General features: G+C 41.2%; 3 protein-coding genes across 4 annotated transcripts; 2 read left to right on the plus strand and 1 right to left on the minus strand.

Moving 5' to 3' along the window:
• Positions 1 to 766: 766 nt before the first annotated feature.
• On the plus strand, positions 767 to 8,084 carry LOC147175850 (titin-like). Its single transcript, XM_086074589.1, has 4 exons — positions 767 to 906; positions 1,185 to 1,272; positions 1,448 to 7,708; positions 7,887 to 8,084. Exons 1-4 carry the CDS (start codon positions 883 to 885, stop codon positions 7,919 to 7,921), a joined length of 6,408 nt encoding a protein of 2,135 aa, XP_085930715.1. The 5' UTR covers positions 767 to 882; the 3' UTR covers positions 7,922 to 8,084.
• Positions 8,085 to 10,123: 2,039 nt separating this feature from the next.
• On the plus strand, positions 10,124 to 11,616 carry cib1 (calcium and integrin binding 1 (calmyrin)). Its single transcript, XM_086074596.1, has 7 exons — positions 10,124 to 10,190; positions 10,503 to 10,537; positions 10,632 to 10,731; positions 10,845 to 10,998; positions 11,063 to 11,181; positions 11,261 to 11,349; positions 11,419 to 11,616. The coding sequence occupies exons 1-7, from the start codon at positions 10,140 to 10,142 to the stop codon at positions 11,438 to 11,440; spliced, it is 570 nt and encodes a 189-aa protein (XP_085930722.1). The 5' UTR covers positions 10,124 to 10,139; the 3' UTR covers positions 11,441 to 11,616.
• On the minus strand, positions 11,606 to 14,422 carry rccd1 (RCC1 domain containing 1). 2 transcript variants are annotated; one of them, XM_086074594.1, is made up of 8 exons: positions 14,155 to 14,422; positions 13,866 to 14,036; positions 13,559 to 13,724; positions 12,945 to 13,066; positions 12,650 to 12,754; positions 12,416 to 12,565; positions 11,961 to 11,990; positions 11,606 to 11,864 (listed from the first exon to the last, which is right to left on the minus strand). In XM_086074594.1, exons 1-8 carry the CDS (start codon positions 14,348 to 14,350, stop codon positions 11,710 to 11,712), a joined length of 1,095 nt encoding a protein of 364 aa, XP_085930720.1. In that variant the 5' UTR covers positions 14,351 to 14,422; the 3' UTR covers positions 11,606 to 11,709. The 2 variants fall into 2 exon arrangements, with proteins under 2 accessions (XP_085930720.1, XP_085930719.1); XM_086074593.1 differs by having other exon boundaries at positions 13,866 to 14,060.
• Between the last annotated feature and the right edge of the window lie 2 nt (positions 14,423 to 14,424).

Here is a 14,424-nt window from a genome sequence, read left to right on the forward strand (position 1 = left end):
AGGTCAGAAATCGAGATATGAATTGAATCTTGACTTTGGCGTATTGTTCCTTATAAATATTGTGTGACAGGTGGTTGGGTTGAGCTTGATGGATCTTATCTAACATGAAAAAACAACAACAACAACAAAAAGAAAAAAAAAAGAACGTCAGAACTTCTTTCTTCCTGGCTTCTCCAGAGGTTCAAATTATATCACTTTCTCTTAGTGATGTCACTACAGCCACAGTCAGTAATTTATAGACACAACTAGTAAGTGTGACAGGGTGGTAAATTAAAGGGACCCACATAAATAATACAAATTTTACCCAAAAAATAACGTTTTTATTTTTAAGAAATGTATTTTATGGAATCAGTGACACACTTATTAGTGGAAATAATAAATCTTTAATCACTTTGGTGATATTTTAGATGCAAATGTTATGTTGGTCAATACGGACATGTGAAAATGGCCATGTACTCATTAAAGTGATTAAATAAAAATAGTATGTCACTCTAAAAAAATATAGTATTCACTCATATATCATGTTAACAAAAACAATGTATTTAAAATCTTTCAGCTTTAGAAAAACACTTTGGCACATTTTTTTGTGCCCTATACAGTTTATGAAACGTGGACTCAAATATCACTGGTAGAATGACTCTGCTGTTTTGTAACCCACACAGGCTCAACTAACTTTAGAAGATGCAGCAGCTGGCCAATCGGTCATTTGGCTATTTTAGAAGCTTGAGTAACTGCATGCTTTTGGAGATAAAGCAGGCAGTAACTGCTGGAGTTGAGTTGTGCGTGTTTGGCTGCTTCGGAGCACAGCTTCATTTTACATATCTCAAACAGCATTGAGTTGAATTTCTTTTGTTTTTGCTTAGTATAAGGACATAAACAAGGATGGAGGGAGGAACAGACAAACAAGTAAGTTTTTTTTCTTAAACTTGCGCAGAAAATATGATGACATTTTGTACATTGGGCACTGCTTAATTTTTGGTTCATTGGGATTCATAATAATTGTTGTATGTTGTTAAATCTGTCATTATATGTTAAGTTAGACTACAATGTATGCATACAGTATATCTATTTTTTTTTTTAATACCATTAGTATGTTAAAGAAATACGTTTTCCATGGGATCATGTGAGAATTAACGCATTGGTGCATTAATCTAATTTCACTGACAACTGTATCTATTTTGTAGACAGGAAATGAAAGAAACAATACAGCTCATCTCCTTAATCTGACACGTGATACTGATCCTGAGCCATCCACCTCTGCCATTGTTGAAGGTATGCAAAGCACACATATAGTCATCATAAAGTTTTCATTATAAATATGCATTTATAACAGTGCTTTTAAAATATAATTACAAACTCAAGATATCATCCAATCACTGTGTGAAATGAATAAAATAGGCCTTACGTCTTACACAATGTTTTATTTATTTGCTATGTGTTTCTATAGGACAGATTGCAGGATATGTTGAAAGGAGCACACAAAACCCTATAGACCAGTCTGCTACTGATGCAGCAAAGGAAAAGGCTTTAAAACCAACCCTTCAACTGACTTTTACCACATTCACGGTGAAAAATGGTGAAGATTTGAAAGTAGACATACCAGTGCTGGGGAATCCAGCCCCAAAGATAGAATGGAAAAAAGATGGACAGACTGTCAAAGAGACATCCAGGCTGGAGATCTCAACCACATCACCAATGACAGTTTTTCATATCAGACACGCTACCAGAGAGCACGTTGGCCAATATTCTATCACAGCAAGCAACAATTCTGGAAACTATACAGGAGAAATCACAGTGGTGGTTCTTGAAAAGCCTGACCCACCCATAGGGCCTTTGAGAATTGATGAGGTCAGTTCGGACTATGTGTCCATTTCCTGGGAGCCACCCGAATACACAGGAGGCTGTCAGCTTGACAACTATGTTGTGGAGAAACGTGACATTACTAACATGGAGTGGCAAACAGTATCAGCAACAACAGTGCGAACTGCAATCAAAGTCACTAAACTAAAGGCTGGCAATGAGTATCAATTCAGAGTGTTTGCAGAAAATAGGTATGGAAAGAGTGCAGCCATCACATCTTCGGTTGTACTTGCACAGTACCCTTTTAGCGTGCCTATGGCTACTGGGACACCTTTTGTGTCCACAGTGTCAAAATACAGCATGTTAGTTGAATGGGAAACCCCAAGCAGCGATGGAGGTAGCGCTGTCACTGGCTATCACCTGGAACGAAAGGAGAAAAACAGCATATTATGGACCAAGCTGAACAAATTTGCCATACCTGACCCCCGATTCAAAACAACTGGACTGGAAGAAGGCATTGAATATGAATTCAGAGTCTTTGCTGAAAATATTGCTGGACTCAGTCCATCAAGCAAGATTTCTGACTGTTATGTGGCGAGAGATCCCTGTGATCCACCTGGTAAACCTGAAGCGGTTGTTATTACAAAAGAGAATATCACACTCCAGTGGGCAAAACCTGCCAATGATGGTGGCAGCTCCATAACAGGCTATGTTGTTGAAAAGAAAGAGCTTCCAGATGGCCGATGGATGAAAGCAAACTTCACAAATGTTATTGAAAATCAGTTCACAGTTACAGGTCTGACGGGAGGCCAAAGTTATGAGTTCAGAGTAACAGCCAAAAATGGTGCAGGCGTTTGGAGCAAACCCTCTGAAAGTATAACCATTTTTGCCGAAGATGTAATTGAAGGACCCTCTGCCTTCATGGACCCCAAGCTCAAGAGTCCAATTGTTGTTCAGGCTGGCGAAACATTTACAATTGAAGCTGATTACTTTGGAAAGCCGCTTCCTGATGTAAGATGGATGAAGGATGGTAAAGAAATCAACAAAGCCACACCTAGGACGGATATAAAAAACACCCTCACTCATACAACACTGATTGTCAGGGACTGTACACGAGTGGACGGGGGACGTTTTGTCCTCAGTCTCACTAACATTGATGGAACAACATCTATGCCAGTTAATGTGAAGGTACTGGATAGACCCGGTTCCCCAGACGGACCTTTGAGGGTGAAAGCTGTAAGTGCTGAAAAATGTAATCTTCAATGGAACCCCACTTTAAATGATGGTGGTGCCAGTGTTTCACACTACATTGTTGAAAAAAGGGAGACAAGCCGTGTAACATGGACAGGGGTTGACCCCCATGTTGAATCTGTCAGTTACAAAGTCACAAAGCTGACACCCGGGAGAGAATACATATTCCGTGTTTGTGCTGTGAACAAATTTGGTGTAGGGGAATTTCTGGAATCGGAACCATTCATTGCACAAAACCCTTTTAAAACACCCAGTGCGCCTTCAACCCCAATAGCCAGTGCTGTGACTGGAGACTCTGTAATGTTGACGTGGGAAAGACCTGAGACGGACGGGGGCTCTGAGATAGATGGCTACATCCTGGAGAAACGTGATAAAGACGGTGTTAGGTGGACTAAATGCAACAAGAGAAGACTGAATGACTTGCGCTTCAGATGCACAGGACTCACCGAGGGACATTATTATCAGTTTAGAGTATCAGCAGAGAATACTGCTGGTGTTGGTGCACCCAGTGAGGCAAGTGATTATATTAAAGTGTATGATGCATCATACCCTCCTGGTCCCCCTACCAACTTAAAAGTGACAGACCATTCATGCAGTACTGTCTCTCTATCCTGGTCCAAGCCTATCTATGATGGTGGAGCCCCCATTACTGGATTTGTTGTTGAGATGAAAGAAGCAGCAGATGACGAGTGGATCACATGCACACCACACACAGAAGATACAAAAGACACCATAAAAGGTCTGAGAGAAAATGCAGAGTACAACTTTCGGGTACATGCAACAAATGCCAATGGAGTTGGTGAGCCTGTGGACTTACCAGGGTCTGTGGTTGCAGCTGAGAAATTAGAGCATCCTGAAGTTGAGTTGGACTCAGCTTTGAGAAAGCTAGTTAATGTTCGAGCCTGTTCAACATTAAGTCTCCATGTCGCCATCCGAGGAAAGCCAGAACCTGAAGTCCATTGGTCAAAGGAAGGTAGTCCTCTCAGTGAGCGTGCACAAATAGAGGTGACAGGCTCCTACACATTGTTGCTGATTGAAAATATAAACAGAAATGACACTGGGAAGTATTTATTGACTGCTACTAACTGCATGGGCTCAAAATCAGCATTCATCAATGTTCGAGTGTTGGATACTCCCAGTGCACCAACAAACCTGCAAGTAAAAAATGTACAGAGAGATTCTGTGTTCATCTCCTGGGAGGCTCCTCTCATTGATGGAGGAGCAGTGATCTCACATTATGTCGTGGAAAAGAGAGAGGAGGCAAGAAAGGTATTCACAAGTGTCTGTAGCAACTGCACAAGGAACTCATGTAAAATTGACAACCTCCAGGAGGGATGTTTTTATTACTTCCGGGTCTTGGCTGTAAACGAGCATGGAAGTGGACAAGCAGCTGAAACAAAAGAACCAGTTAAAATGTCTGAAGTGCCTCTTCCTCCTGGGAAAATCACACAGAGTGATGTCACCGGTGACAGTGTACAACTCTCGTGGGAAAAGCCAGATCATGACGGAGGAAGCAAAATTACACGTTATATTGTAGAAATGCAAGCAAAGGGCCATGACAAGTGGACAACCTGTTCTGAAAGTAAATCACTGGAAACGGTTATTAATGGACTGACAAAAGGAATGGAATATTTCTTCAGAGTTAGTGCTGTGAATGAAAAGGGAAAGAGTGAACCAAAGCTCCTGTTGACACCTGTTACTGTAAAAGACACAAGTTCTCAGCCTGTTATTAATTTGCTGTCCAGCACATTCAGTGTGAAGGCAGGGAATGATTTAAGGATTGATGTGCCATTTAAGGGTGTACCACAGCCAACAGCAACATGGAAGAAAGACGGCAACATACTCAAAGAGACCTGCAGGGTAAATGTGTGTACATCTGATATGTCATCTCAAGTTATAATCAAAGATGCAACAAAGATAGATGTCGGCTTGTATGAGGTAACCGTTGCCAATTCCGCTGGAACTACGTCTGCTGAAATCCATGTTAATGTTTTTGAAAAACCTGGACCTCCGTGTGACCTCACTGTGGAAGAAGTGAGTGCTGACTTTGTGGTTCTGATATGGCAGCCCCCGCATTATAGTGGGGGGTGTCAAATATCTAATTATGTTGTTGAGAAGAGAGATACAGGCAGCACAATATGGCAAACTGTGTCAGCCACCGTTGCCAGGACCTCTATAAAAATATCCCGTCTGACACAGGGCACTGAATATCACTTTCGTGTTGCTGCAGAGAATCGCTATGGGAAGAGCTCTTTTGCTGAGTCTGAACCTATTGTTGCCCAATATCCTTTCAAGGTTCCAAGTCCCCCAACCAATGTCTGTGTTGTGAGTGCCTCAAAGTCTATCATGGTCATTACATGGAGCCCTGCAAGCAGTGATGGTGGCAGCCCTATTATTGGCTATCACATTGAATGCAAAGATCAAAGTAGTATTCTATGGACAAAGTTAAACAGAGGTCCAGTGACAGAGAACAGATTCAAAGTGACAAGTATTGAAGAAGGCCTTGTATATGAGTTTCGGGTTTATGCTGAGAATATCGTTGGTGTAGGCCCCTGCAGTGATACCTCTGAGCCTGTTGCAGCAAGAGACCAGTGTGATCCCCCACGCAACCTCACCGTTTCCAATATAACAAACTCTTCAGTTTCCCTCTCATGGGACAAACCACAATACGACGGTGGGGCTAAAATAACTACTTTCATTGTAGAGCGCAAGGAGCTTCCGGATAGTTGTTGGCTTAAGTGTAACTTCACCAACTTACTCAACACCTTTTGGGAGGTAACTGGCCTCACAGAGGGTGAACAATATGACTTCAGGGTCCTTGCAAAGAATGCCGCTGAGCTCTTCAGCGCACCCTCTGAGACCACAGGACCTGTCACTGTGCAGCATGATGTGGAGCCACCTAAAATTATCATAGAGGACAAATTTAGACAGGTTTTGGTTGTTGAAGTGGGTGAACTTCTAAGAATAGATGCTGACGTCTCTGGCCGCCCCAACCCAACAGTGTTGTGGTCTAAGAATGGTAGAACTATTGGCACAAAGGGTAGGATTGAGATGACATCAACAAAGACGCATACGTCTCTGCTTGTCCGGGAAAGCGTTCGGAAAGACTCTGGACAGTACATTCTGACGCTACAGAGTACTGCGGGTACTACATCTACTGCAATTACATGTCGAGTCTTGGATAGGCCTGGCCCTCCAGCTGGACCCCTGGAAGTGTCTGGAATTTCAGCGGATAAAGTCACCTTATCATGGGGGCCCCCTCATGAGACAGGCGGCGCAGAGATCATGCATTACATTGTTGAAAAGTGTGAAACCAGCCGTGTAGCCTGGACTCTTATTTATGGTGACTTGATGGCAACTACTTGCAAAATAACCAAGCTGCTCAAAGGAAATGAATACCTCTTTAGGGTGAGGGCAGTGAACAAGTATGGTGAAGGGGAGACTTTGGAAAGTGATCCAATCAAGGCAGTTGACCCCTTCACCATCCCATCTCCTCCAACGGATGTTGAGGTCACAAGTACGACGAGTGAGACTATGACTATCTGCTGGAAGAGACCAGTATCTGATGGCGGAAGCCGAATCAGCGGGTACATTATCGAGAAGCGCGACAAGCAGGGTATTCGTTGGCTGCGTGTTAATAAGAAGGCTGTCTACGACCTACGAGTCAAAGCTTCTGGCTTACATGAAGAATGTGAATATGAATTTCGGGTTTTTGCCGAGAATGCTGCAGGAATAAGTGAACCCAGTCTACCAAGTCCTCTTGCCATGGCAGAAGACCCCAAATTTCTGCCTTCCCCTCCTGGAAAGCCTACACTTCTCGATTCTTCCAAGTCCTCAATCACTCTTTCATGGAACAAGCCATTGTTTGATGGTGGAGCACCAGTCACTGGGTACAAAGTTGAATTCCGAAAATCCACAGAAGAAGCTTGGGCTGTTGGGACTCATAACACAGACAATACTGAGTTTAAAGTAACGGGGCTCACCTCAGGGGCAGAATACGTGTTTGTTGTTAGATCAATAAATAAGGTAGGCATCAGTGATGCCAGTCCTGAAACGGATCCTTATGTGGCTGTGGAGAGAGAAGAGGAACCCAGGTTTGACATTAGCACTGATATGAAGAAGACTCTCCATGTTAAGGAAGGAAGTGCCTTCACCCTTACCGTGCCTTTCACTGGCAAGCCTGTTCCAAGTGTGACCTGGGAAAAAGCAGACGTGGATCTAAGAATCAGAGGACTGATCAACACCACCAGCTCTGTCACCTCCATTACTGTAGAAAAAGTGACTCGTGATGATACAGGCAAATACATAGTCAAATTGCAAAATGGTGTTGGGAATGCCTCTTTGTCTCTAAGTGTGAGGGTTCTGGATTCTCCTGGTCCACCAACACATTTAGCTGTTAAAGATGTTACCAAGAACTCTGCCACAGTTACTTGGGACATCCCTGAGAATGAGGGAGGAGCCTCTGTTAAGAACTACCTTGTTGACATACTGGACATCAGCAGAAAAGGATGGACAAGAATCACAAACAGATGCCATCGGTTGTCCTACAAGGTGGCTGACCTGGAGGAGGGAGGGATCTACTACTTTAGAGTCACTGCTGAAAATGAATTTGGCATCGGCGTTCCGGCTGAGACGAGGGAAGGAACAAGAATGGCAGGTAAAGTATGCGGAAAGCACATTTATAATGTTCTGTTTAGTAGGAAACTAGTAAAAGTAAAATATTTCAGTCAAATAGACCTAAACAGAGAGAGAACTATTACAACTGTTGTAATTAAGTTAACACTTTGTTCCACTGTATACTGTTGTTAATTCTGTTTTTATCTGTTCTATTTTAGATCCAACAGAATGGGAAACAAACCCGGGAGCTTAGTTTGGCCCTCCTCCAGAATTGAGCAGAACTCTTCCGCATGTTGAATAATTGCTGAGCTATCCAAAGTTTGTTCAATTTCAAAAAGTACAAGTTCTTTGTATTCGGTATTCACACATATTGTGCTGTAGGTAATCTAACATGTTTTATAGCATTTTTGTAAGTAACTAAATTAAATAAAAATCATCACTTAAGTTTGGATTTGATACTGAAAATAAAACATTAGTTAGTGTTTCCTATTAAGAACATCTGCGTTTTGGAACTGAGGACAATAACTGTTGAAACTTTGCAGGTGGAATTCATTCCCATTCTTGCTTAAAGGTGTATTGTGCCATTTAAAAAAGGGAATGTTAAAGCTTTTTCTACATCATGCATGCTCTACCAATGCCCAGATGAGTACAAAGAGCCCTGACTGTTTTACTCTGACTGCACCTAAACTGCACCTATCGGCGTTTATCTTCCTTTTATAGTAGAGTGTGCGGACCCTGCACACACTTCACAGTTTCTTTTGGGAGGGGCGAAGTTATAGCATATTGAACAAATTCGAGAATTGCACACTGTAATATTGCGATATATTGCCGAATAGATTTTTTTAACACCCCTATTGACTCATTCACTGCCATTGACGGCTATAGACGTCAAAAATTATTTTTAACTATTTCTATTAGTTTAAAAAAAATCCACTTTTGTTAACAAGAGTATGAAAACCTAGATTTTTTTTATTGTACATTTAGAACAGATATAAAATTTGCAATTTATCAAAACTAGTAAAGTCATGCGATTAAATAAGATTAAAAATGTTAACCGCCTGACGGCCCTAATTATTTTAAATCTTTTTTTTTAATCGCGTCAGGCGATTATTTTTTTTAATTGTTATTAATTGTATGACTTCAATAGTCTATTCTAAATTTATAATATTTGTTTCTAGGTTTTCATACTCTTGTTAACAAAAAAAGGGGGGGGGGGTGTTAAACTAGTAGAAATTGTTCAAATGAATTTTTGACGTCTATAGCCATCAATGGCCGTGAATGAGTTCATGATTATTATTATGAGCAAATGTCACACATCTGGCCTGAACTCCTCACCATTTTCTACTGTGTATGATCAGGGATGGGGAATCAATGTCAAGAAAGTATTGGCTTTATCCACAGGTGCGTCTACTCATGGCTCCACCTGTTGAGTAGAAGTACCTGTGTGGCTAAAGCCAAACTGTTTCAGGAATTTTACTTTCTGTTCCACATCTATTTATGATTTAGGAATTAAAATTGCACTGTAGAAGTTTAAATCACAAATCCGCTTCTGGTCGTAAGGTTTAATATTTTTTTCCCCCATCATATTTTGCACATCATACTTTGTTTAAATTACGTCATAAATGAAAATGCAATGGCGGTTTTATGCTGCATTCGAGGAGAGATTGAAGTCGGATTTATCCGACTCTGAGTGTCCAAGTTCTGCCCTCAAAACGTTTGAGGCAAATGTAAACAACAATTTTTTTTGTTGTTGTCCTGGTTAACAGTCATTCCAAATCACTTTGCTTCACGTGAACATATGTATTTGCATTTGCCTCGAACGCTTTGAGATCGGAGGTGACACAATCCGAGTAGGATAATTCAGATTTCCCACTTTTCTTGAATGCAGAATTTTTCCTAGGTGAAACGACGCTTTTGATTTGAAAATGTGATAAAATGTTGTTTGACTGCTATAACAATATGTCTAGTTTGTATGCTAGCCACAAGCAAAAGCAATACAAAACCCCATGGAAATTAAGCGTTGCAATGTGGAAATAGCAGAAACGCTTGCAATTATGACTTTTGTCATTCCTGTAAGGGAAAAACTAAGGCGTCACGTTGTAAGATAACACGTGGTTCTCTCATTTTTCCTTTTATAATTACAAATTTATTAATATAATGTTACAACGATATGAGATTAATGGAACATTGGGAACAAATCTCAGCCTCAAGCAAAACGTTACGGTCTAAAATAATAATAATAAGGCTGACAGCTTCTATTGCTCACAATCCTTAGAAATGCCCTTTGAGGCTTTATTGAGCATATTGGCTTATTGTATACACCACCCACCTGTTGGACTTCAACTAGCAGCTGCATTTGTAGCCTCTCAAGCATGAAAGGGTTAAGCCGAGGGTGGAAACGACAACACCGGAAGTAAAGTGGCACCACTGTTTACAAGAGAAAAGTTTACCGTTTGAAAGTACAGTACAAGATGGGGACAACAGCGAGTCAACTTGGAAAGGATTTGCTCTCAGAATACCAAGTAAGTGGCCACATATTAGAATCCTAAAGAAACAACGACGATGCCGTCCTGGCTAACGTTAAATGGTATCGACGCTTGACTGCCTGACACTTGTTCCACACAGCGACGTTAGCCAACTTAAGCTATTTTAGTGTATAGCCCAAGCAGGAATCCAAAATTGTACTCCAATTTTGAATTTGAACCAACAGTGGCATCTCATAATTCTGAATCTGACGTTCTCTTGCTTGTTGGAAAGTAACATGTTGTTGTCGCCGTGTAATGCATAATTTCCCTAAGTTTTTCTTGTTGTGGTAACTGTCATTTTGCTTCTAGGAGCTGACGTTTTTAACAAAACAAGAAATTATTCTGTAAGTGGCCATATACTGTATATATACCACACGCTGGCAAGATTCATACGACATTCCTTATGTAACACAATATTACGTTATGGCGTATTACCAGGGCACATAAAAGATTCACAGAGCTGCTCTCGAAAGATGAGAAAGACCTTCCAAATGCCAGGGTGCCCATGGAGAAGGTCCTCACCTTTCCAGAACTTAAGGTAAAAAGCTTCAAACACTCCTTATAGCGAAAAGCGTTTGTTTCATATGGTTAGAAGGAAGTGCCCCAGTTATTACTAAACTGCAATGACCCTTGTACTTATTGCTGTTCCAGTCCAACCCCTTTAGAACGAGAATTTGCCACGTGTTTTCAACATCTGAAGTGAAAGATGGAAGCCTCACTTTTGAGGACTTCCTGGATCTTTTGAGTGCCTTCAGTGACTCAGCTACACTGGAAATCAAGTCCCATTACGCCTTCCGTATCTTTGGTAAAAGTTCGCACGTGATTGGTTCACACAAACATTATATTTAATGCTATTTTTTCATGTTTAGACTTTGATGATGATGGAACTCTTGACTGCGGTGATCTGGAGAAACTTGTCAACTGCCTGACTGGAGAGACTGACGACACAAGACTAACCACTGAGGAGATGAGACAACTCATCAATAACGTGAGTGACATCACGCAATAAAGATAAAATAACATAGACATGTGTAATAATACTGTAGTTTCTACTGGATGCCATTTAGATTCTTGATGAGTCAGACATTGACAAGGATGGAACCGTGAACCTCTCTGAGTTTCAGCACGTTATTTCAAGGTCACCGGATTTTGTCAGGTGAGCACAAAAATCAAATTATAAATGTTTGTCTAAACGGTTTACTTATTTCCAAAAACTTCTCCACAGTTCCTTCAAGATTGTGCTGTGAAGACAGAAGTTCACCACCCACATTTATTATTGTTTAATCAGTTATATAGTTATTTGCTGTAAATTATCTATAGACTTTACTGACTTTACTCTTATATGTATATCACACATTTGTGATTTTTAAATCTCTCTTTATATTTCCATATAAAATGTTTTACAAAATCCATCATTTCCAAGCTTTTTATTGAGCATATACTAAATACTTGTAATTCAAGCCTTAAAGTTATCCGTTTGTTTGATATAGTGCAAAGTCTATGTAGGAGGAAGAATTTAAGTGGCAGCTACTTCCTCCTTGACTGCAGCAGCAAAAGTATTCCACGGCCCACATGTCACATCGACAACTCGCATCTGTTGTTCCCTGAAGAACTCCACACGACGCGGCTCATCTGAATAGGATGTCTCGTATCCAAGCTGTCCGTATTGGCCTGAGAGGAAGGGGGGAAAAAACAAGGAAGTTGCCTCTGTGAATTTAAATGTACATTTCAGTTGATGCGAATATTAAGAGTTTGACTCAAACTCACCCCAACCCCATGTGTAGAGGTCACCTGTGGCTAAAATGAGAAAGATCACATTGAAAACGTTAGTTCAAATCTGACTCACTCTTCTCGTCAGCTCTTCTGGGGACCCAATGCGATGTAAAAAAAAAAAACACAAACAAAAAAATATAGTGTGTGTACAAGTTTGATAATTTAATATTTTTAATGTGTAAACTAAATTGTTTTGAAGTCATTTAGAATGTTACTTGTGACAATTTTAAAAAGAGGTCTGTGCACAAACATTTTGCAATTAAAATAGACTCCTATTTGATTTAGTTCAAAATTCGCAAGGTTACAACATTACTCGAACTGTGAACAGAAATATAAATGAAAAAGTTCGATTATCACTTGTTAAAACAAATTCTAGTCAGCCTAATGAAAACAAAACAAAACTTTCCAATAACAATTTTATGTGGACATGTGGAAGTGAGATTTCTCACATGTCACTGCAGCTGTATGTCGAGAGCCACAGCCAACCGTCTTAATGTCACACGATGGAGTGACATCCACTAGTGCTGGGAATGCCTGGATGGAAATGAACACTTCTTTGTCCATCTCTCCCTCCGGCGTGTCTTTATAGGAAGACATGTCTGTAACATAACAGTTGAAAGATCAATAGATGGTAAGCCTAGCTTCATTTGGATTTAAATATTCTTGTTAAGTAGTTGACCAACCTGCTACTGTCTGACTATTTTGATGCTTCTGTGCCCTCGCAGCCCGTGAGGGAAGACCAAGCTGGCCATTCTCATTCCAGCCCCACACATACAGATCACCCCCATCTGTCAATACATCGGTGTACCATTTATATGCATAGCAGATGAAGCAAGTCAGCTTTATGTATATTGTGCATTTCATACACAAGGTGCCTCAATGTGCTCCACATAATACAATATTTAAAGAGACATACAAAATTGCCATAAAATTTGAGACATTTAAAATTACTCTGACTTCCTTATGAGATCGTCTTACCACTAACACAGACAGTGTGCCAGCCTCCTGTAGCCACGCAGCTCATGGTCATGCCCCAAAGCGCCTCCACTACCCTGGGATGCTCTTCGGATGAGAGAACACTGTGTCCTAACTGACCGTGACTGAGAGAGGGGGGGGATAAAAAAATAAAAAAATACTGTAATGAATGTGTTATGGAGAGCAGGGATACCTAACCTTTATTGGGCCAAGGAACATTTTACAGGTACATGCAGGGGGAAAAAAACTAATGACATGAAATGGTGGATGGACAGGTTAATCGTGTACCCTCTGCCATCTAGTGGAAAATTGTTGGTTGAACATAGATACATTGTAATTTTTGGACAAATCAAGTGTCACTGGGAATCAATGACTGCTTGATATCAGTGATTCCAAACCTGATTGCAGAAAAAGCTCACAAGGTGTGCTCTGGGAAATTACCTGATTTCATTTGATTGGTCAAAAATGTTATCCTTACTACAAATAAGGTAGCTTTGTTCTCTTTTAATTTTGCCAGTAAAGTACATCATTATTCTGTGTATCCACTTTTTATTTGTTAAGTAAAATATATACATTGACTCAATAGAGGCTTAGAAAGACAGGTGTGTGAGTGATACCTGCCCAGTCCCCAGGTATACACAGCTCCAGAGGCACTGAGGAGAACGCTGTGCTCTGCACCCAGTGCCAGCCTGGTGGCCTTCAGGTGCGGAGATAATGGCCAGTAGAAGGGAGGTTTTGTGGCAATGTAACCATCAGAGATTAATGGCAGATTCAGTGGCGTACCTGGAAACCAACAAAATGGGACTTCAGTAAAGATTTTTGCAACGTTGGGCCAAACACCCAAAGCAGTCCAGAGGGTGGCGCTGTGGCAAATAGCGTCTTCCTTTAAACGCCCCCACAGCCGTACAGTAAAGTAGCTGTTACCTGCAGCGCCATCGGGTGCAGTTTTGACTTCCATGCTCCATACTGGGGTCTTCTTCTCGTTGTCTAGGTCCCATGACTCAACTCTGTCGGTAAAGGCGAGGATTAAGAAAGACTCCCCGACAATGGCGTCCGTGCACCCTGTCCCACAAATCCCACTGGCAGCGTGGAAACCTGTAAAGCACAAACAGTGGGCACCTAGCAGCAACATAGCGAGGTTGAGTCATTATTCGGATATTGTGATACTGCATACGCATTTATAACCAAATTACACGTTTCATCTTTAACTCACCATTCGAGTGAAGGGTTACTCTTCGACTCCAACTCGCTCGGAGTCCACTTATTTTCGAACCGCAGCTTTCGTCAACATGACACTTCAACTCTACTGGCGTTATCACTTTAACTCTTTCGGCGGTGTCGCATTTATCAACACGTTCTCCTACACGTATCTGTCCAAAGGCGTTAAAGCCGAACCCGAACCAGCGCATTAGAACCGTTTAGGTTACTGTGCCAGGACTGTGGAACAGTGCAGGGCAGACTTCCCACAAAAGTGACCGACATT

This window comes from Leptonotus elevatus, chromosome 4, assembly GCF_054856555.1.
Source record: "Leptonotus elevatus isolate MCC_2025b chromosome 4, RoL_Lele_1.0, whole genome shotgun sequence".
In the NCBI taxonomy this organism is placed as follows: Eukaryota; Metazoa; Chordata; class Actinopteri; order Syngnathiformes; family Syngnathidae; genus Leptonotus; species Leptonotus elevatus.